We start from the raw sequence: 25,272 nt of genomic DNA, 5'->3' as shown, positions 1-25,272 counted from the left end.
CGCACCCACACACACACACACACACACACACACACACACACACACACACACACACACACACAAGTAGACATTGTAAAGACAAAGAGTTTAGGCAGAGATGTCAGTCGAGGCGGAAGTACAGAGACAAAGATGTTGTTGAGTGACAAGTGATGTACGAGGAGTGGCAACTTGAAATTAGCAGAGGTTTAGGCCAGGTGGGTAACTGGAAGAGAGGATATATTGAAGGGCAAGTTCCCATCTCCGGAGTTCTGATAGGTTGGTGTCAGTGGGAAGTATCCAGATAACCCGGACGGTGTAACACTGTGCCAAGATGTGCTGGCCGTGGACCAAGGCATGTTTAGCCACAGGGTGATCCTCATTACCAACAAACACTGTCTGCCTGTGTCCGTTCATGCGAATGGACAGTTTGTTGCTGGTCATTCCCACATAGAACGCTTCACAGTGTAGGTATGTCAGTTGGTAAATCACGTGGGTGCTTTCACACATGGCTCTGCCTTTGATCGTGTACAACTTCCGGGTTACAGGGCTGGAGTAGGTGGTGGTGGGAGGGTGCATGGGACAGGTCTTACACCGGGGGCGGTTACAATGGTAGGAACCAGAGGGTAGGGAAGGTGGTTTGGGGATTTCATAGGGATGAACCAAGAGGTTGCGAAGGTTAGGTGGATGGTGGAAAGACACTCTTGGTGGAGTGGGGAGGATTTCATGAAGGATGGATCTCATTTCAGGGCAAGATTTAAGGAAGTCGTATCCCTGCTGGAGAGCCACATTCAGAGTCTGATACAGTCCCGGAAAGTATCCTGTCACAAGTGGGGCACTTTTGGGGTTCTTCTGTGGGAAGTTCTGGGTTTGAGAGGATGAGGAAGTGGCTCTAGCTATTTGCTTCTGTACCTCCTCTAATTTCAAGTTGCCACCCCTCGTACATCACTTGTCACTGAACAACATCTTTGCCTCTGTACTTCCGCCTCGACTGACATCTCTGCCTAAACTCTTTGCCTTTACAATGTCTGCTTCTGTCTGTATATGTGTGGATGAATGTGTGTGTGTGTGTGTGTGTGTGTGTGTGTGTGTGTGTGTGCCTTTTTCCCCCCTAAGGTAAGTCTTTCCACTCCCGGGATTGGAATGACTCCTTACCCTCTCCCTTAAAACCCACATTCTTTCGTCTTTCCCTCTCCTTCCCTCTCTCCTGACGAAGCAACCTTGGGTTGCGAAAGCTTGAAATTTGTGTGTGTGTTTGGGTGTTTTTTATTGTCTTCTATCAACATACCAACGCTTTCGTTTGGTAAGTAACAGCATCTTTATTTTTAGATATATTTTTCCCACGTGGAATGTTTCCCTCTATTCTATATATAGAGGGAAACATTCCACGTGGGAAAAATATATGTAAAAATAAAGATGCTGTTACTTACCATACGAAAGTGTTGGTATGTTGATAGAAGACAATAAAAAACACACAAACACACACACATATATATAGAGGGAAACATTCCATGTGGGAAAAATATATCTAAAAACACAGATGATGTGACTTACCGAACGAAAGTGCTGGCAGGTCGATAGACACACAAACAAACACAAACACACACATGAAATTCAAGCTTTCGCAACAAACTGTTGCCTCATCAGGAAAGAGGGAAGGAGAGGGAAAGATGAAAGGATGTGGGTTTTAAGGGAGAGGGTAAGGAGTCATTCCAATCCCGGGAGCAGAAAGGCTTACTTTACAAATGTCTGCTTGTGTCTGTGTATGTGCGGATAGATATGTGTGTGTGTGCGAGTGTATACCCCTTCTTTCCCCCTAAGGTAAGTCTTTCCACTCCCGGGATTGGAATGACTCCTTACCCTCTCCCTTAAAACCCACATCCTTTCGTCTTTCCCTCTCCTTCCCTCTTTCCTGATGAGGCAACGTTTGTTGCGAAAGCTTGAATGTCATGTGTGTGTTTGTGTTTGTTTGTGTGTCTATCGATCTGCTAGCACTTTCGTTCGGTAAGTCACATCATCTGTGTAAAACAAAGATGATGTGACTTACCATACGAAAGCGCTGGCAGGTCGATAGAAACACAAACAGACACATACATACACACAAAATTCTAGCTTTCGCAACAAACGGTTGCTTCGTCAGGAAAGAGGGAAGGAGAGGGAAAGACGAAAGGATGTGGGTTTTAAGGGAGAGGGTAAGGAGTCATTCCAATCCCGGTAGCGGAAAGACTTACCTTAGGGGGAAAAAAGGACGGGTATACACTCGCGCGCGCACACACACACATCCATCCACACATATACAGACACAAGCAGACATATTAAAAGGCCAAATTTTCCCACATGGAATGTTTCCCTATATATCAAAAAACAATGATGATGTGACTTACCAAACGAAAGCGCTGGCAGGTCGAAAGACATACAAAGAAACACAAACATACACACAAAATTCAAGTTTTCGCAACAAACTGTTGCCTCATCAGGAAAGAGGGAAGGAGATGGAAAGACGAAAGGATGTGGGTTTTAAGGGAGAGGGTAAGGAGTCATTCCAATCCCGGTAGCGGAAAGACTTACCTTAGGGGGAAAAAAGGACGGGTATACACTCGCGCACACACACACACCCTTCCTTTTTGTCCCTCTAAGGTAAGTCTTTCCGCTCCCGGGATTGGAATGACTCCTTACCCTCTCCCTTAAAACCCACATCCTTTCGTCTTTCCCTCTCCTTCCCTCTTTCCTGATGAGGCAACAGTTTGTTGCGAAAGCTTGAATTTTGTGTGTATGTTTGTGTTTGTTTGTGCGTCTTTCGACCTGCCAGCGCTTTTGTTTTTTGATATATATATATATCATTCCCACAGGAACATTACATGTAATGAAGACTTGTTTTCACGAAAAGTTCACATTCAGGTTCGGCAAGGGTGCTGACAATGATGCTATTCAGTGCACTAAAACCAACTTTATCAAAATCGGAAGAATGACTCTGGATATGTTCCTGTGTGTGTTGCTGGTATTGTTGGATAAGCTGAAACATTCATAGATACTTCCATGAATTATTCATGGAATTTTCTGTGGAGCTTTCCCTGAGACATTTGGCATTGTTCTGAAAGTGCCTGTCAGTTTCTTTCTTAGCAGCATTTTTGTGCACTTGTCTGTATATTCCAATGTGGCATTGATGCCAAGCACTGTATTGTATTGCAGTATAGACTTAACAAGTTTTCTATGAGCAGCCCCTTCCATAGACAGACAGCAGTTTTCTAGTGCTGTACCAATAAAAATGAGCTTGTCATTTGCATTATGTACATTGAGGTGGAGGATGAGAAAAGGAAAGTTAGATGGTAGGGAGCTAGGTTGGTGAGTGGTAAAGTGCTGCCAGCCTTCTGCATGTACATTGATAATAAGACAACACACATCCAAGTGTGAGGCAGAACTTTATGAAAAATTAACAAGAAGTCACATACTTGTTTATTACGAGAACAGAACATAATAAATGCTTCCACACAGGTTGGGACCACACTGTACTATAGTGCAGTGTGTCTCGATAACAGGATGGTGATTCCTTATGGCAGAACACAGGGATTTTCCAAAGTTCCGTTCCCCAGCACCCGTGGTTTCAAATGCATATGCTCACCATGTTTCTGTGTTCCACCTGGATGAAATTAAAACCACCACAAGGCTCCTGGTTACTGGGTAAGGCAGCGTATTCAAAGACTCTGGCTGTAAAACACAACTCACCGCTGCCCAAGCAGGAAGCAAACAGCCAGTTCCAATTGTGTTTCCACCCCATTAATGGCCACCATGTCTACCTCCAATTGGACCCACCTGCCAAAGTGAGTCTCTCGGCTGTTACATGGGGCTGCCAGAAAAATGTCACCCACAAGTTGCAGTACTGCAGTGGGGTTCTCAACCAACTTCCTTGCTGTAGCTAATGTGCGAGCCTTTTATCCTCATTAAACACTACGTCGCTGGCACCTAGAGGGAAGCCCGAGCTATGGTTACTGCACACGAGGCCAAAGACATTACGTCAGAGTGGCAGATACCTATAAAGGCACAGCTTTAGCCTGCTTGGGTGCAGCTCAGAAAGTGCAGAGAAGTAGAATGTTACCATGTAAGGGAGGTATTTTCTTTTGTGTACGTAGTGGTTGATCCTTCTTGTGTATGGTGAGTGGTGGCCTGTTCTTGCACCTTGTTTTCCCAGAATCTGGAACAGATCATAGCTGAATAATTTCAGTCTAGTAGTTTGATGGATAACTACGACTTCATTGAGTTCAGTGTATGTCTTAATAATGAAATGTTGCTAAATAAATATGAAATCACATTTAGTTACTTGTTGTTCTCTGGTGATAATTTGTTGTAGGTATCTTTCGTGATACGAGATGAAACAGAAAAAAGGCACAGGGCAGGAGTTAATTCCTTACAATATGACCCACATCTCCAGCGGTTGTACTCTGCTGGTCGTGACTCCATTGTGCGTATTTGGAACTGCCGTAACATGAAGGATCCATATCTACAATCAATGGAACATCATACAGATTGGGTCAATGACATCATTCTTTGTTGTGGAGGAAAGAACTGTAAGTATTTTAAAAAAGATGTTAATATTAAATGAATTGAATACTGTACAATACTTTTCTTCATTAATTTGATGTAACTTAAAATTGAACAGCTTGACATTGTTCCTGTCTGAGTGGTTAAATACAGAAAAGAGGGAAATTTTTAAAAATTGTATTCTTGTAAATAAATAGTATTGGTGATGGTTGTTGTTTTTGTTGTTCTTAATGCCAACAGTTATGTTTAAAGAGTCACTAGGTCCCATAATGGATTACAGGAAACTGCAGAAGTGATGAAGCCTATGAAGAGGCCTCATTGTTGACACAAATCCAGAATTATTGTGGCAATAGTGGAAATATAAAATTTCCTTTGGTAGATCAACAGAAGAGTAGAGGGAACCATCACATTTTTCTTGTCGCTCATGAATTTTAATGAAAGATAAAATTGCTGTTTTTTTTTCATTAACATATTGATTTATATCTGAAAGGCATTATTTTTATTGTTCTTTAAAGATCTGGAAACTTGTGAAAAATAAAACATAACTGAAGTGTTTTGCTAGATAATTGTGGTACCTCATATTGAAACTTCCTGGCAGATTAAAACTGTGTGCTGGACCAAGACTGGAACTGTGAGGACGGGGCGTGAGTCATGCTTGGGTAGCTCAGTTGGAAGAACACTTGCCAGTGAAAGGCAGAGGTCCCAAGTTCGAGTCTCAGTCCGGCACTCAGTTTTAATATGCCAGGAAATTTCATATCAGTGCACACTCTGCTGCAGAGTGAAAATCTCATTCTGGAAACATCCCCCATGCTGTGGCTAAGCCATGTCTCCACAATATCCTTTCTTCCAGGAGTGCTAGTTCTGCAAGGTTCGCAGGAGAGCTTCTGTGAAGTTTGGAAAGTACGAGACAAGGTACTGGCGCAAGTAAAGCTCTGAGGGCGGGGCGTGAGTTGTGCTTGGGTAGCTCAGTTGGTAGAGCACTTGCTCGTGAAAGGCCAAGGACCCGAGTTCGAGTCTCGGTCTGGCACACAGTTTTAATCTGCCAGGAAGTTTTCATATCAGCACACACTCCGCTGCAGAGTGAAAATCTCATTCTGGAGTTGCTTATTATTGGGCAAAACTGAAAGTTGCAATTCTGCATGTCTGATTTGTTCTGTGATGTCATCAAGATGGTGACACTAGTATTTCTAGTGTATGCAGTATGGCAACTGTGACATCACTAATCACACCCATGAACAAACATAAATAACACGGGAAACATTTAACCACAGCTAAACAATGAAACTAACAGGACAGCTGTGGGAAGTAGAGGGTTTTGGGCCGCGAAACGCTAAATATATGACACTAAAGATAACACTACCATTACAAATTAAATATTAACCCTAAAATCAAACATGCAAAATTATTAATATTTAGCAAAGCCAAAAAAATGCAAAAGTGAAAACCATTGGTATCATAATTTTGACTTGACCTATAAAGCTCAAGCAAAGATCATGATACCAGTAACAAACACACTACTCGAAATGTGGTATTGCAAATAAAACGTGACCTATATAGTTCAAATGAAGTTCTTGATACTATGAACTCATACACTACTCCAAAACCTGTTACTGACACACTTGAATCCATTCTCCAAACCTTCACTTACCCTGCCTGTCGAAAACAAAATCCACAGTACAACAAATGAAAATTCACTTGCAGAACTAAAATAAAAAAACTTAACCTAACCGACATTTGTAAATGTCGTGTAAACCCACAATACCTACCAATCGCAATGTGAAAGTCTTGAAAACTTCCACCATTACCAATTTCGATGTGCACAAACAGCTATAAACAAACTTAACGTACCCACATTGCAACAAGCCATCACCTACTATTAATTTTCTGTGTCTTACCCGTGACTGAAAAAAAAAGAAAGAAAAATAATTTTAAATTTCCAATCATGAGAAACAGTGACACTAACAAACCCAAATGCAAAAACAAAACCATCAGCCGTGATACGCAAAATTTAAATAGCTCACTTGCAAACTGGCGCAAACTCCCCAATAACAATCTGATCAAGTCAACTCACAATGTCAAATGATTCACTAACATACCTAAAAAAACAACTTCGGAACAAACATCCAGCACAAGAGAGCACCTCCAAATGCTGAAACACATTATCTGCATCATCATGTGAATAAAAAACACACTGGCACCATGACATCACACAGCACATCATTATGTCACACCCCAGGTGGCCCACCACTCTTTGGTGAGTACGTGCTTGGCTACCACAGGGCCCCAGCCTTTGCAGCACCTCTTCCCTTTCCATGCTGTGTGTCTATACTTCTGCTATCCTTTCTCATCTTTATTGGGCAACTTGTCTAGCATGTTTTGGGTAATGTGTTCTGAGGTTTTAATAGCCAGACATCAGAACAACCCCCTCATCTGTCTTGTCTTTCTTTGTTTTCCGCCTCATACCAGTCCTCCACTTCAGTGTTTGAGGTTCCTCTATGTTTCTTCTTCCTCCCTGTGCACTGCTGAAGGCCAGCCCACACGACTTTATGCACAACAAGTGACTGGCTAATGCATAATTCCCAGCCCCAGGTTGACAGACTGGGTTCACATGTACCCCCCCCCCCCCCCCCCCCCCCCCCCCCGGTACAGGACAGGCCCATAGAGTGGTGAATGCCTGAGTTGTGACCTTCCCAAATTTCCAGTAGGTCCCTCTGTCAGAAGTTCGGGAGGTGTGACCTATCATCTAAGGTGGATGAGCCACCCCCCCCCCCCTCTCTCTCTCTCTCTCTCTCTCTCTCTCTCTCTCTCTCTCTCTCTCTCTCTGAGGGACCCCCAGTTGGAAGGAGTGTGCCATCGGAGACATTGGCAATTGTGGAGCATTTTTTCGCAATGAGCCACTTACCTTCATCTCAATCTCTGTCTACTAAATGTGTATGGAAAGAGACTAAAGGTTCGAAGAGTCTCCCAGTCTCACCTTGGTTCCTTGTGGTATCACATACTGGGGAGGGTCAGACCTTTTTCTATGGTTAATCCATTCACTATTCATAAAGGTGTGGGTGAGATTGCTGGCCCTGTGAAATCTTGCTCTCATCTACGTAATGGGACTTTGTCCTTCGAAACCAACAAATGTTGGTGGACTGAGACATACCGTGATGCAGTTCATGTGCGGAGATGTGCTCTCTGCGTTTCTCAGTCATCCTATGATGCCGAACTGAATTTGTTGTAAATGCATGCGAGTGCAGTGTTTGTTGTCGCATTTTTCAGGATAGCAAAAAAGCTAGCTGGATTCCATTTATTAGTTCTTTTAACATTTCCACTCCCTCTTCCGTCATGTGGGCCAACCTCCAGCGGCTCTCTGGGGCCAAAATCCATCCCCTAATTTCTGGCCTGACTGTAGCAGATGATGTCATTGTGGACCCCATTACTATCTCCAACACCTTAGGCCGCTATTTTGCAGAGATTTCGAAATCCACCCACTATCACCCTGCCTTTCTCCATCAGAAAAGAGTGGAGGAGGCTCGAGCGATACCCTTCTCGTCTCAGAATTGTGAATGCTGCAATGGCACCTTTACTATGAGGAAGCTAGATCATGCTCTCACTTCATCCTGATCTTCCGCCCCAGAGCCGGACGATGTTCACATTCAGATGTTGCAGTTTATTTCAGGCAAGCACTGTCTCCTTCATACATATAATTGCATCTGGGTGGAGGGCAAGTTTCCCAGGCATTGGGTGAAGCCACTGTCATACCTGTATCTAAGTCTGGTAAGGACAAGTAATTTCCTTCTAGCTACCACCTCACTTCTCTCACTAGCTGTGTTGGCGAGGTGGTGGAACATATTATTCATGTCCAGCAGATATGTTGGCTTGAGTCTCACACTTTACTAACCACTGCACAATGTGCGTTTTGAGTGTGCCATTCTGCATTTGACCATCTTGTCACTTTATCAACCCATGTCATGAATGGTTTTCTGTGGGCATATCAGTCTGTGGCCATGTTTTTTTAACTTGGAGAAGGCCTACAATACCTGCCAGAGGACTGGTATCTTCCTTACTTTCTACATGTGGGGCTTCCAAGGCCGCCTGCCATGTTTCCTTCAGGAATTTCTAAAAGACGGAGTTTTCAAGGTATGTATGAGTTCTGCCTTGTCGGAGAACTTTACCCAGGAAAACTGGGTGCCTCAGTGCTCCGTCCTGAGCTTCATCCTCTTTGCTATAGCTATTAACCTTATTATCGCCTGTCTCCTGCCGGGGGTCTCCGACAATTTTGCAATCTGTTGCAGTTCTCCATGGACTTGTCTCTTAGAGCGGCATCTTCAGCGATGTCTCGATCATCTTTACTCGTGTAGCATCGACAATGACTTTCACTTTTTCACTGACAAAACTTTTTGTGTGAATTTCTGGCAGTGGAATGGGTTTCTTCCACCATCTGTACATCTTGGGCCTATTGCTCTTCTGTTTGCTGAAACAGGGCTTATGCTTGATAGGAAACTTTCTTGGTCCTCCCACCAGTCTTACCTGGCAGCCTGCTGTATCCGGTCCCTCAGTGTCCTACATGTCCTAAACACTACTTCCTGGGGAGCATATCGGACCACCCTTCTCTGTTTGTACCAATCCCTTGTCTGTTTGAAGCTAGACTATGGCTGTTTCGTTATGCATCTGCATGTCCATCCACCTTACGCTATCGAAATACAATCCACCATCGTGGAATCTGTTTGACCACTGGCACGTTTTACACTAGCCTGGTTGAAAGTCTCTACTGCCGAACTGTTGCTATTGTACCAGTGTGATGTTCTGCTCAGTGGATACGCCTGCCATTTGCCTGCAATGCCCGGTCACCCATCTTATACCTCCTTCTTCAATGACTCTGACTGCCAGTATGGGGTGCATCCCTCTTCTGTGTTACCTCCTGGAGTTCTCTGTTGGTTATTGCTGCAGCAGCTTAACTTCACGCTACCTGACACTTTCTTCATGGGTGTCAACCCTTCACTACCTAGGCTCCGTGCGGCGGCCGGCCCGTGTTCACCTGGGACTTAATTCTCTTCCTAAGGAAATTACTCCAGGTTTGATCTATCAGTGTAAGTTTCTCAACCTTTCCTCGGAACTTAGCGACGTACTTTTGTGTACACTGATGGCTCTCGGACTGACCATTGTGTCTGGTGTGCCTTCTCATTGGTACCGACACTTTTCATTACCGGCTTCAGGAACACCACTCACTGTTTACAGCGGAATTCTTTGCCCTGCATCAGACCATGCAGTACATTTGACAACACAGGCTTTCAATTGTGCCATATGCTCCGATTCTCTCGGTGTCCTTCAGAGCCTGTGTGTGTTGTACACAGTCCATCCCTTAGTTAGTGGGCCCAAAAAGCTTCCACCTTCTCACTCCTGAGGGAGGCACTTTTACATTTATGTGGGTCCCTGGTCACATCAGTCTGATGGGAAACAAGGCAGCTGATAGTGCTGCATAGGCTGCAGTTGTCCTGCCTCGGGCCACTAGTTCTTCCATTTTTTTCAATGATCTCCGTGTTGCCATCTGTCAGCAGGTGATGTCCCTTTGGCATTACCACTGGTGTTCTCTTCATGGGAACAAGCTCCAGGGAACTAAACCTCTCCCTGTGGCTAGGTCGACCTCCTTTCTGCTCCTTTGCCATGAGGAGATGATTTTAGCTAGGTTGTGTACTGGACACTCATTTTAGCCATCGCCATGTGTTAAGTGGTGATCCTCCACCACTTTGTGCTCATTGTCATCAGCCTTTCATGGTTTACCATTTCCTGACAGATTGCCCTTTTTTTTTTACCACTTACTTTCTAATGCATTTTGCTGCCTGAGTTATCGGCAATTTTAGCAAACGACGCATGGGCTGTTGCCCACGTTTTACTTTTTACCTGTCATAGCATATGGCGAAGGACATTTAATCTTTAGTTCGGAACCTCCATCGTCTCTACAGTGTATTTTGTGGATATTTCTCCAAGAGGTAGTCCTTGTTTTTAGCTCTTTCCTTCCATTGATTGGGCTTAACATATAATTGTTTTTAACTCCTTTTTTGTATTAGTGTTCTGAGGTTCTGACATTGGTGCGTATGACAAAACAAAACAAACATTTATGTCACAGATCAAAGCAAATGGGTGGAATTGCAACTTTCTGTTGACCTCATTCTTGTGCCGAGTTAAACATTCATGATTATTAAAACAACATGCGGTTAAAGCCATGACCAATTAGTACAGACTCGAAAACCCATATACATCAGAATAGAAACTGTGCCATACTTTTTTTTCCTATTGGCTGTACTGTTAGTTCACCACTCATTCTGTTGTTTCTGTGTATTCTCAGTGTGAGTCGATTATTGCCGTATCAGTTGTGTTGTTGCCTATCAGGAATATTAAATCCCCCTTCAATGTACTAATGGGGATGGTAGCATGTGGAATGAAGCGTGGACTTGTTGCTGAAGTCCCTTCCAGTGGCTGCTGTTTGGTATGAGACAAGACTTGTCTGTTGGTGTAGATTTGATTTTGTGACACCAAAATTGATCCACACAATGGTACCACTCCTCCATTAGACTTGAGTTGCAAGTCAAATGGTAACATCTCAGTTGGTGCCTGTATATGGTCCTATGAATTCTTGTGGTCCAGAGGCATGATAGGAGATATAGTGGCTACAGCAGGTAGTAGATTCATATGGTAGCATATAGGTGATGGGAAGGGGGGGTGGGGAGGAGGGGGAGTGAGTGGGAATTGTAATGGAATGCTGCACACATCCCCTGTGCTACAGTTTTATCTTATGGATGGTAGAAATATGTCCTTCAGTTGCCATGGCCTTACTTGATTCTGGTGGCCTATCAGTTCTATTCCTTGCCCCTCTTAATTAATGCTGGTGTCTAGGATCTATCCAAGCATGTGAGATGTCATGGTCTGAGCTGATTTTGCTGATGTGTGACTTATGACTTAGGCCATAGCTGAGAAGATATGTTACCCCTGTTCACCAATGACAGTACCTAAGTCCAACTGAATATGTGACCAAATGTAAGTATCCCTGCTTTAGAAGGTGGTTGCCTCTTGGAGGTCTCAGGAGAGGAGAGGGTGGTGAATGGAGGATCCTAAAAGCGACCCATGTGGCAGGCACTATCAGATTTCAGAGTTTATAGTCACATCAAATGCAGCAGAGTAGAGTACTATTCCACAAGAAAAGAATTTAAATAGAGGTGAAATGTGGAGGCGGGTAGCACTAACTGTGATAATTTTAGGTAGTGTGTTCTTGATAACAAAGATAGTGGCCAGTGTTTTGATGATAGCTGGTATTGTGGTATACATCTTGCTGGTGATGTACAGAAAGTTTGGCAACATGGCTATCCCTGTGAGCCACATTGAGTTAAAAATTGTTCATGCATAGTTGATGTGCACATTTGTGGGTGTTGTTAGATTGGCCATGGTGAGTAATCATAATGGCAATGACTGCTGCTGTATGCAGTTTTACAGTGTTATGTTCGATGGAGTTCTGTGCAAGTCAAGTAAAGTGTTCCCCTGGGGTAAATCCTATTTATGCAACTCTCTAATGAGCTGCACGGTGTAATTGGAGAAGGTGAGATATAGAAGTTAGCAACCAAGATGGTATTACAGGGACACTAGTCACCAAAGGCAAAAAAGATTATCAAGAAAGCAGATGATCAAACTGGTAGTCACAAAAAACTTGTTTAAAGGGTGTACTGGGACCATTTCGTTCTAATATGACACATTTGTGGGTAAAGCTGAAAGACTTGAATGTGCTCTGGATAAGGAAGTTCCCAGTAAAGTAATAAAATAAGGCAAAAACTCGCCGTGGTTTAATTGTATCATTCTGAATGTTTTGAAAACAGAGACTACTCCATTGTTGCTACAAGATACTGAAGGAAACTTGATAGATCTACTGTCCTAACAATTAACAGACTCTTGCCACATAGTTAGACACACCTTGAAATTTTAATTCAATGTGTGTTTAGGAGATACAAAAAACTGCAAAGACTATTTTGATCTGTCTAAATGATGTGATTTAATTTCTTTAAATTTTACAGATTATTGATAACTGATAAACCATACAGTTTTAATATTAATTGTCATTGTTTTTTTAAAAAAAGTCCAGTTAGTGGAACTAGGCCTAACTTCTTAATACCACTTTTAGCAGCTATTAATGCTTCAACTCGCCTTAGTATATTGTTAATACAGGCTTGTACGGTGTCCTGCATCCTTGAATGATATCAGACTTGAATTATCTATTCAGTGAGATGAATTTTTGTGGCGATTGTTTCCTTTGCCACTTCCCTTTTCAAGGGCAGATCTTGTTCCAAAAAGGGTTTTACTGATCATGCCATGTGACATGGAGCTCTGTCCTGCGTAAGCACAAATTCTTCTCCTTTAGGGAACCATTCTTTTATCTGAGGTAATAGCCTCCTCTTTAACACCTCCTTGTAATAGTTTTTCCACATTATTCCCTCAACCAAGTACAGACGTCGACTGTTTTTGTCACTGATAACAGACCATGTCATGACTTTGGTGGCATGTTTCACAGTCTGCACAACACAGTTGGGATGGTAATACGGTTCACCAGAGCACCTTCCTACAAACTGAGATTTACTTGTTTTGCAAATCAAACTGCCTTATACTGCTGCTAGTTACTTTATTTATCCCATAGGCATTTTGCCTTCTCCTGTTCTAAGGCATCATCAGTGGGATCTATAATGATACAGTTTTGTTAGTTACAGATTATCAAACAGTTCACTTCGCGATTTTTTGTAAAGAAAGTAATTACTTACGAAAATTTCAAAGTACAAGAAGACAGAACCATTAAAAACACTACACAGCCAATAAAACAAATAAAAGATATAAAAATCCCAGACACAGCAACACTCCCCTCATTTGATATAGAAAACGTGTATTCCAACATACCAGTACCAGAAACAATAGAAATTATACATAAGAACCTGAAAACTTATAGTCAACTCCCCGATGAACAGATTAAGGAAATATGCACACTAATAAAGCTCATAACAGAACAAAATTACTTCCAGTTGAACAATGAATTTTATTTACAAGAAGATGGATTGCCAGTTGGGTCCCCAGTTTCAGGAGCCTTAGCAAATATTTTTGTAAACCACATTGAACGGATCATTTTCACAAAAATAGTAGCAAAAGAATACAACATATTATATTGGTCCAGGTATATGGATGACATCCTTTGCTTAATAGATGAACCACAAACAAAAATTGAAAACCTGCATACTGACATCAACAAGATACATAAAAATATAAAATTCACAACTGAAAGAGAACAGAACAATCAAATTAACTTTCTGGATATAAAAATCAAAAAAGAAAACAATAAGCATATTTTTGAAATTTATCGCAAACCCACAGCAACGGACATTATCATTCCCCAATCCTCGAACCACCCACACGCACAAAAGCAAGCAGCACTTCGACACATGCTCCATAGTTTCAACACAGTACCACTCACCAAAGAAAGCTACCACAAAGAACTGAACATAACAAAGCAGATAGCACAAAATAGTGGTCACAAAGCTAAATAATAAAATTAAGAGTAAAATAAAAGCAGAAAGCTCCAAACCAGAGATAACAACACAACAGAACCAAACACAAATACGCAGTCCCATAACAACTACATGGGATAATCAGAAAAAGATGAAAGAAGACACAAGATGGTACACAATGACATACAAACACAAACTCACCCATAAAATCACCAACATTTTCAAAAGACAGGGAATAAACATAACTTATACAACAGACAATTCTATACAAAAATACACCCCAAAACTGACAAAAAACAGAGACATATAGCAGTTACAGCGTAACACTTGTGAAGGCACATACATAGGGCAAACAGGGAGAACATTTGATGTAAGATACAAGGAACACATAAGAGCATGGAAATATGGGACAAACCACTCCACATTTGCAGAACACCTAAGAGAAAATGACCACAAACCAACCACTAGAGAAGATGACATGAGAATAATTAGAATCAACAATAAAAAACACCTTCTAACTATGCAAGAAAATTATTACATACATAAAACCAAAGCAGAGGGGAAAATCCTATTGAATGACCAAGTACACATGCCAAGCAATTCATTATTTACACTAATAGATAAAATAATAGAATAATGTTTTCAAAAAGGATAGATACAATAATACTGTACAATGTAATAATAATAGAACCCAACATCTTTACACTCACTCATCCATGACCCCTCCCCAGAATACTGAAACGAAAAGTCAAAACAGCTGTCACCGAAGTTTTCAGCCACTCGCTAACAGCTAGAACAACCGCCACCCCCTCCCCCCAATTAAAAAAAAAATTCGGCTCTATCGCCCCCCCCCCCCCCCCCCCCCCCCCTCCAATCTCTCTCACATACAGACTCGCACACGGTATAAACATCATAAATAGAAGTTAGTAACGAACATATACTTCGTTAGGTTGGCAACAAATAGGTAAACATACCAAAGATAATGAAACATGTAATGGAGTCGCAATATTTACACTGTGAAAAGAAGTGTACGACGAAATAGTTGTAGCGAGTGACAAAAGAACGATAGTCCACCACAAAAAAGAGTGAGAAACATGGTGAACTGTGTGTGGATGGCGAGAACACAAAGGTGTGAATATAGAGCAGTGATAAAAGTGATAGTGTGACCTCCAGACCAGATGTGAGGAAATACAGATCAGCTAATCGTAAGTAATTACTTTTTTTACAAAAAATCGCGAAGTGAACTGTTTGATAATCTATAACTAACAAAACTGTATCGTTATAGATTGCACTGATGATGCCTTGGAACAGGAGGCGGTGAAACGCATATGGGATAAATAAAGCAACTAGCAGCAGGAAAAGGCAGTTTGATTTGCAAAACAAGTATTTATATGCTTGCTGCAGAGGATGGCCACACAAACTAACTTGTTAAACTGAGATTTATTTATCAAAATTTCAAATGTAGACCCATCGCTAAAACAAACTGGAATAAGACAAAAAACCCATTAAGATTTGCTTTAGGATTGACTTTGAACTCAGATAATTTATTTTATCACTACTGTATGAAGACAAATACTGCCTAATTTAATGTTACCAATTTACAGAAGCCAAATCTCGATGCTTGTGCTCCTTTGGCCATGCAAGACATCATGACAGCAGCTAATTTTGGCTTGTGGGCAGTCCTATGAGCCATGAAGTTCATTTGTGAAAGTTTGTATCTTACAGTTCTTTGAGGTGCAATAATGTCACTGTGTTCCAGTTTCATTTTAGTTTATTTTGTACAAGTAAATCAGTTCTCAAGGTCTATCTTCTTGAAGGAAGTCTCAGGCGTTGGTGAAAATATTGGTCTTCTGTCTCACCTGTTCTTTCTGTGAGGGACTAATTCCTCGGCAAAATCAATCCTCTTATTTACACATCTTATAGATGATTCTGATATGAACAGTCTTTGAGAAATCTCCCAGTTTGAAGTCAGATTGGTGCCAGTCATTGCTTTTACCTCTGAAAACTTTTGAGGTGTCGGATCATGTACTTCACCCATTATTTTCATATCTTATTGGATCTGAAATCAGTAATCAGCAAACTTTGTCGTAAGGGGCTACAGATGGTAAATACACCAAGAAACCAACAACACTAAATGTTGATAATGCACTTGTGTTTCAAATACATCACCTCTTGGTGTTCCAGAAACAGAAAGTGGCAAGGCTCTCACAGAAATGATGCAGCACAAGAAATGAGCTCATTTCATTTTATAATAGCTCTTTAACAATACCCAGCCTATTAAACAATGGTAGGTTAACCAGTATACAAAACTAAACCCCACAAATAACCAGGTGCATCTAATAATATCTGCAGGACTATAGTCTTAAAATTTGTTGAATAACTTACGGATTTCTAATTATTTTAGTTATGCTGTAAAATGATATAATTTTGGTTCTATTTTCCTCAGTGTTATTTCGGCAGCATCGGACAAAATTCTCATTGCTAGCTCTTATTGGCTTTTGAGGACTAGATGATATAATTTATTTTTGGCAACACACATTAGCATGGATAGGTCATTGTATGATTACAATGAGGACAAAGAATTAAACAACTTTTTATTTATTTATTCGTGAAATTATTTTGCTTATAGTAACAACATACTGATTCCATACAGCAGTGGGTAATAGCACTGATATCTTGAATACTTTTGTTTCATTACATTAATGATAGCCGATCTGTCTTGAACTAACATCAATCTACGCTTACCAGAAAAGGACACAGACACTCTCCTCATTAATAACAAGCCAATGCCTATAGCAAAAGAAAAGATCAGTGATGTAAAAGTGTCAGATAAAATGTTGATTGTCAGCAATTCATAACAGAAACTACATAAATGGATATATTGTAATTGTATTGTTTGAGGCTGTTGGGCAGCAGACACTATATTGCCATCAGTAATGACAAAAAGCACCCTCAGGATTATTTTTAGGATTTATCTCATTGTTCATTGTAATGAAAATTTAATCAGCCAGTCTTGAATTTATAACTGTGATAGTTATGGCATGACAGTAAAGAACTGTGTTCCAATAGTATTTACGTAATTACGTAATAACTTGTCATCACTTAACATCTAATAAAAAAGAATAAAATGAAATTAAAGATATAAAGTCATTTGCATTCACACTAAATTCATGTATTTTTATGCCAAATGTCCTACAGACAGGCAGGGTTTAATATAGCTCTTTGGTTGAGTTCAACTAGTAGGGTTGGTGGCGAAAAAATGATTCCACTGTAGGGACTGGGAGGAGGAGAGAAGGTCTTTAACAAGTCTTGCACGATTGAATTTGAGAGTAGGGCAAAATCTGAGGCCTTTAGAAAGGACTGATACTTTTGTGACACTAAAACTTTCGGAGGAGAGATTCATGACTGTGTTTGGGGTATCTTTAGGTTCTGGATTCTGTATGGTGGTGGGAGACACTTTTTGAGGATTGGGTAAATGTAGCAGATCTGAAAGGCAGGTTTTGTCAGCTATGAGCAGATGTCGAGAAGGTTTGAAGATCTTTGTAGGTGTGCGGGATAGTGGTGGTCCAAAGCAGGAGCCAGAAGTGAACAGGGTGGGGAATTTTGTGAGGTGGCGTTGTGCATGGTGCTCTAGTTCTAGGGCCAAAGTTTGTGTGTGATATGGGATCCAGGAATTTGGGATTGCGTAGAAGAAGAATTTTATGGGTGGAGAGAGGAGGTATTGCAAGGTGGTTTGGGCCTGATTGACATGGTCTTGAAAGACTATGTTGGCGAGTGTTAAGGACTGGCGGAATCTGTACATATGGCCATTGTGGAAAGAAGGGTTGCAACCAGATATGGGTAATTTGATGGTAAGACCATTTGGGGAGATTCAATGAGCCAACCAACAACGTAGAAACAGTATGAAGGTCTGGGTTGTGACTAGGGATAAGGAAACTTCAGTACTGATGCAGATGGAAAGAGCAAGGATTCATGATGGAGGAAAAGAGTGTAAAAATACGCAAGTAATATAGACATATATCTGACAAATTTGCAGACATACACAAAAACAGGTGGGAAAAGTCTGAGGGAGTAGGCCGATAAAAAAAATAAGAAGATTGTAACAAGGGCTGCAGGTCTGTGGATGCATAAGTGTGAAGCAGGGGGACAAAAGATATGATTAGATTTCCTTCTCCTGGTCCTCCTCAACACAAGCCACCTTCCTTGATGTTGAGCTCCACCTGAAAGATGGCTACATCAGTAACTCTGTCCATATTAAATATGCCAACCTTCAGCAATACCTCCACTTTGACAGCTGCCACCCATTCCAACGAGGCCTTTGCAGACCTTAATTACCTTCCCAGTGTGGTACAAAAACAGATATCCCATGCCTTATCTCTCCGACCACCCACCACCTCCCAAAGTCCCACCATCCAATCACAGAGGAGCATTGCCATCATGACTCAGTACCACCTAGGTCTGGAGCACTGTATCACATTCTACATCAGGGTTTTAACCACCTCTCGTCATGCCTGGAAATCAGGAATTTCCTTACCACTAACCTTCCAACCCCTCCCACAGTGGTATGCCGCTGTCCACCAAATCTGCACAATATCCTTGTCCATCCCTACACAACTGGTGCTCCCAACCCCTTGCCTCTTGGCTCATATCTCTATAATAGACCTAGATGTGAGACCTGTCCAATACATCCTCCCTCTACCACCACCATCACCTACTCCAGTCTGGTCACAACCATCACCTCTCCATCAAAGACAGGGCTACCTGTGAAACCAGCCATTTGGTCTACAAGCTAAGTGCAACCACTGTGCTGCATCCTACAAGGGTAGGCAACCAACAAGCTGTGTGTGCACATGAATGACCACCAACAAACTGTGGCCAAGAAACAACTAGACCACCCTGTCGCTGGGCACACTGCCCAACATGATGTTATTTATTTCAGTGACTGCTTCACACTTGTGCCATCTGGATCCTTTCCATCAACACCAGCTTTTTTAAATTGGCAAAGGGGAACTCTCACTACAATATACCCTACGTTCCTATAACCCTCCTGGCCTCTACCCTCTTTAGTCATTGTCCTTTACCCACCTATCCCTTCCCTGTTTCCATTCCAGCACTACACATCTCTCTACTCCATCAAAGCACCCACAGTCCTTTTACTTCTCTCCTTTTCCACTGCCCCCTCCCCTGCCCCCCTTGCTCTCTGTCTAACCTCCCAACTGCATCTAGGTTCGCTACCCTCTTCCCCACCTTGTCCCCGTATGATCCCACTAGCAGCATTTTATTATCCCCCACTCCCACCCTGCTTTCCCTCCCCTTCTTGCCCCAGCCTCCTCCTTACCCCCACTATCCAATTTGCTTTCCCCATCATGGGCTACTGCTTACAGTCTAGCCTTGGCAGCCAAAGATATTGTGTGTGTGTGTGTGTGTGTGTGTGTGTGTGTGTGTGTGTGTGTGTGTGTTTTTTTGATTCTGATGGGGGGCCTGTTTGGCCAAAGCTTTGTTTGACAGTCTTTTTGATGTGCCTATCTGTGACTCAGCTTCTGCTCTATATGGTGATGGTGAGTAGAAACTATTCTTTTCATAATATTGTCACTATTCCATCCTGGATTTTCCATTTGAAAACATGTACTCCTACATACAAACACTTCAGTAACATGATTTTCTTTTGGTTGGTTTGGTTGCTTTCTTGTAGCTGCACTCTACTGGCATATGTCCTGATATTCGTTTGTAAGTCCACAGGAAACCATTGGAAAAACTGCCGGCAGGACACTCCAATCCAGTATTCTCATTCTTTTGTACATATTGGTATTTGTGAAAAAAAAAGTCGGCAAGCCACAGTTACTGGCTTAGCAATTGCATTATCGTCTATCAATAGTTTGGTGGAAAACGAGATGGTGCCTGAAGTCATGAGCAGGCTCAGGAACCTGATGTACATGGAAACAAATGGTCATATAACAGGGATTAGCAAAAATAACTATACTACTCTCCCTGAAAATGTTGTTAGTACACAAAACTTGGTATCCACTGTATTTCACAGACTATATGATGCTGCAGACTAAAGGATGCACCTTAATTTTCAAGCAATTTTTAAAATAATACCATTTTTATTGTTAGATTGCAAAGAAAGACTTTAAAAAAAAAATCTTAGTTTATAAAACCGAAGTGACCTTTAAAATCCCTGAAAATCGTCATTCTAGACCATGACCGTTTCATCTGCTGACACACTTGTTTGATTGTAGGTCATTTTAAAGCTCCCTTCAGCTTGAATTTGTGTTGGGTTTATCCATTGTCCGTTTGTTCCATTGCTTTCTCATAAACAGTTTAAATGGTTTATTTATTGAGACATCAAGAGGCTTGCAATTATGAAGTCACTTGCAATAACAGCATGCTCAGTATTTCCGTGTCCCAGTGTCTCTTTCACAGAGTTTTTCAAATGATTACTAAACTGATATAGCATTAGAAGAGAACTCGTCTTCAATAAAGCACCTTTCCTTCTCGCCTACACTCTTTTTAATCCATAATTTCACACCAGTCTCATCCATCCAACCTTTGTCATGTACATGAACACCACCACCTTGTGGTATTTTAGAAGGTTTTGTCACTGTTTTGTACTTGAAAATGATCATTGTATTAAGTTCAGTACCGTCAGTACAACATGAGAGGACAACAGTGTAGTGCATTTTTTCATGTACACTTTGTTTTACAGTTACAGCTTTAGCACCTTTCATGGCAACAGTTCTGTTACTGGACACGTCAGATTTAGAAGAGTTTCATCCATATTCTCTATTTGGTTTAGTTCCATACTGATTTTCTTTCAATGCTGAATAATAAAGTGATGGAAAGATAAAATTTTCCCTTCATACTCTTGTGACATTTTCAGAGATATTTTGTATATTACCGGCCGGGGCGACCGAGCGGTTCTAGGCGCTACAGTCTGGAACCGCGCAACCGCTACGGTCGCAGGTTCGAATCCTGCCTCGGGCATGGGTGTGTGTGATATCCTTCGGTTAGTTAGGTTTAAGTAGTTCTAAGTTCTAGGGGACTGATGACCTCAGAAGTTAAGTCCCATAGTGCTCAGAACCATTTGAACCTTTTTTTGTATATGGTTCGCATGCTAAGTCCATGACGCTTCATAAACTTGTAGCAGCAACCACCTCCACCCTTAAAATCTGTCAATTTCCATTGTAACAATAGCTTAAGAGTTTGTATTTGAATAATTTTTGTATTAATTTCAGAGCCATTTTGACAGTGTTTTTGAATCCATTCTAGTTTTGGCTGTTTTGCATTCAGTCCTCTATGTGCACATTTAATGTTCCTCATGTTTTTCAGTTCTTCTTTACTAGCCTGCCAGTCGTGAATGGCTTTTTCTGTTAGTGGAGGGCTGAAATGTTGCTCAGCTGCTGTGTTTTCATGTTGTTCTGCATATGCTATTGCTTTCAATTTACAGTCCACATTTCATGAGTACCTTTCATTTTTTCTGTTACAAAACTGGCTGCTAAGAAAAATATTGTACTGTTACTGGTAAAATATATCATTTCAGTTCAAGTTTACTGTCACCTTAGACTGCAATGATGCATCATAGGTTAGATAATGTTCTTGCTGGGAGTGAGAAAGTGTTAGCTAGCTTGTGAATCCCCACAACTCGTGTTGTTGCTGCCAGTTGAATTCAGTGTTGCCAGAGATAGGTTTCTCATGACATTGAGTGTATGGCCATTTTTAAGGCTAGTGGGAATTTTAATTCAAGCACTGGACATTTTCATATTAATTTTGAGTATGACGTACCTGAATTTTGGAGACAATTTTTCAAAGAAAAAAATGCAACATACTTTTAATGAACGAGTTGCAGTGTGCTGTTCAGTCTTTTGCTGCTCCAGCGTTCAGTTACAATTCTTTCTTTGCATTCAAATTCCATCAAATATAGCAAATGATACAGTTGCACTTCCTATCCTTAGACTAACTTGCCAGAACATAGACACATTGAAGTGTGAAAGGGCCCAGTGACAGTGACAACAGGAAGGCAGATTGTATATGCATGTGTTTTGCATTCAACCTGACCTAGTATGCTAAATAAATAAACAAAACTTCCCAACTTAATCTGACATTCACAAAAAGTAAATGGAATTATATTGAACACAGCTAGGCAATTGCTCATTATAGTGGAAAATCGCGTATCACAAAAAAATACACCAGTTCGCAGAACTTAAGGGCAAAAGTCACTTCCACATGATGTGTCACTGTCAAGTAACATAGCTTGTTAAAACTTGGACCATGCATAGAAAGAGCTGCTACATTATAGCAGTATAGTTATAACGATATGTTTACGTAAAGTGTATACATAAACATAGGGTTATAAATGTCCCCGTTCGTAGTCGCTAATTATAACAATATGTTTACTTTTGTGCTGTAACATATAGCTATAATCAGCGGTGGAAATATATTTGCGAACGCCAACCGTATGCGGCTGTTTCTTGTTGGATCATCTGATCAGTCGGAAGTTGCATTGCAGAGGAGAGTAAATGCCTATTCAAAATATAATTATTTTTGCATAGCTCAACATGAATTTCCTAAGGGACCGTAGTTTATCATGCATTTACCAGTAGAATATGGCGCGGAGAAAACATTTCGCCGCATACAACTTCCGTCCGATTTCGACGAAAGAATTCGTGACTGTGAACTCTCTATTTGGCAGAAACATAAAGAAAATTAAATAACTTCATGAAGGAGTGAGACATAGATTCTATATTAAATAAATAGTCCATACACCAATTCCATTTAAATCTGAATTTATGGCAATTAATAGATGAACTTACACTGCAATGAAAGATTTAACATGGATGCCGTTTTGACTGGCACTTCTCTTCTCGTAATAAAAATAATTCCTTTGACGTTTTCATATACACGTCGCACAATAAATATACTGCTATGCAGTATTGCACTTTTACTTTACACTAAAATAATATTATTTTTAACGATAATAATACGGCGGCAAGACATGCGCGTCCGACACAAGTTACAAGAGATGAGAAGAATGAGTAACTGTTCATCGAGAATATCTCGTACATCAAAAAAAATGTGTAAAAGTGCTCTTCTTCTGTCCATTTTTCGTGCTGCGGTTTTCAAAGTCAATAACTCACTGCATCTCTGACGGCGCTTCGACAATAAACAAGTTACGTCACAGGTCGTTCACCTTTTACATTCTCGCAACATTATTTGCTAACTGTAGCTGTTGCCGAGCGACTGCTCAGTTAGTGAATGATTTAAAATGATAAGGCAATCACATAATGTTACATAGTACAGAAGGTAACTGAAACAATACATTATGAGACAAAGCAGAAATGACACTGTTATTGGAAGATAATAATTACTCTGACATCAATGGTTTTCATTATTGTCTTGTGAACATTACAAAAGACTGGGCATAGTTCTTAATAGGGTTTGTGATCACAATGGACAGCAATGCATGCTCTGCATGTCCTCCCATGTTGGTCATGAGGTTGCTAAAGAGCATTTGTGGTAGGGAATTCCATTCCTCCATCAGTGCAATAGACAACTGTTGGTTGGTCATCGGTGCCTGTAGGCATGCTGCAGTACATCTCCCCAGTCCTTGATGGGATTTAAGTTGGTGGAACAGACAGACCAGTCTGTTTACCAAATATTATTTTGTTCTAAGAGCTCCTTCGCCTGTGCTGTTCAATCTGTTCAGGCAGTGATGTTCATAAAAATAAAATTGGGGCCGAATTTGTTGTGAATGTGGGTGTCCACTTCGATGGAAGTCTTATCTGTCACTGAAAAAGACTAATAAAGGTGTCCTGGTAGGACAGATGCTTTGGTTCTAGGGCAGCACACACATAATGGAAATAACACAGACTAGTGAATAGTAAAATATATTACCCATCTTTGGTAACGCTAGTTACAGCAATTGTAGCATGCAGGTTTAGCCCACCTGTCCTGCATCGACTGTGGTTCCGTGAGCACAAACTAAATAATGTTCGCTGAACTTAAGCTGGAAGAAGACTAATATTCTGTCTTGATGTACTATTGGAAGAACAGTTCCAAACTAACAGTACTCAGTTAAATCGCTAACACACTTTCCTAGGGGTGCCACAGCTCCAGGGGGCGTGATTCTCATGGGCAGCAGGATTGGCTTGTGTGCAGCAATGTTCTTGCTGCTAACGGATGTGCACAGTATTTCTATTACCAACTGTCACAAACTGTTCTTGTCTGGTATCTCAGTACACCACTGAATGCACCCCTGAAAAGATACACATGGGCAACTATTACAGTGTTGAAAGATTTGGAGGTCAGCACTCCCATGCAACATTGTACCTCTTATTATCAAAACACCTGGACCACAAAAATTATGATGTTCGACATGGTTCTGGATGTACCCACATATGGCGAGAGATTAGGACATGTGATGCACCCAGGAACATGGTTGAACATGATGGTTTTGGTGGTCCAGATGTTAATCGTGAGAGGAGGCATAAAGTTGCATGGGCATACTGACCTCCAAATTTTTGAAGATGGTACACTCACTAGTCATAGTGTGACACTGTACCCCTTCTCATGTGTGCAAGTGAACCTATTTTCACGGATTGTAATGCATGACCACATTGAGCAGTGCAGGTGGACGAGCTCTTGGAGTGAGAAGAAATTTAGCAAATGGACTGGCCTGCTCATTCCTCTGACATAACTCTGATTGATCACACTTGGGATGCATTGGGGAGACACATTGCAGTATGTCCACATGCACCAGTGACGATCCATAAGTTGTCATCTGCACAGGTGTGGGAATGCAATGCTCTCCCACAAGAACTCCTTGACATATTTGTGGTTAGCATGTGAGAATGTTGCAGAAAATGCATTGCCATCTGTGGTGATCACACACACTCTTAAGACCCATGTCTCACCTTTTTTGATGTCCAGGGGTCCATCATATATTGTGATGTAATTATTGTCTTTGATTGTGTTATTACTGGCGATCTTATTGTGTATTTCTTTCAGTTACCTTTTGTTCTTTACTGTAGCAGTTCTTTCTGTGTACGGTCCAAGTTTTATCGAGCATTGTTATTTGGCAGCGACACATCATACAAAAGTTAACTTTCGTTCTTAAGTTTTGCGTACCAAAGTATATACAAGGAGTGGACAAAAATAGGGAAACACCAAAAACATAACATGTTACCAAGGCTAATAAAGTGTAGGAAAACCATTAACATCAAAACAGTTCCTGTTGTCAGAATAG

General features: G+C 41.2%; 1 protein-coding gene across 1 annotated transcript in view; it reads left to right on the top strand.

Annotated features, from left to right (window-relative positions):
• The window catches only part of LOC126412458 (WD repeat-containing protein 48), a 169,623-nt gene that overhangs the window by 2,685 nt on the left and 141,666 nt on the right, over positions 1-25,272 (top strand). Inside the window, exon 2 of the mRNA XM_050082066.1 lies at positions 4,322-4,538. Within this exon, the coding sequence (XP_049938023.1) occupies positions 4,322-4,538 (217 nt within the window). The remainder of the gene's footprint in view (positions 1-4,321; positions 4,539-25,272) is intronic.

Source organism: Schistocerca serialis, chromosome 7 (genome assembly GCF_023864345.2).
Source record: "Schistocerca serialis cubense isolate TAMUIC-IGC-003099 chromosome 7, iqSchSeri2.2, whole genome shotgun sequence".
NCBI classification, from domain to species: domain Eukaryota; kingdom Metazoa; phylum Arthropoda; class Insecta; order Orthoptera; family Acrididae; genus Schistocerca; species Schistocerca serialis.
Note: the sequence above shows the minus strand (reverse complement) of the source record. Positions and strands in the feature narration are given on the sequence as shown.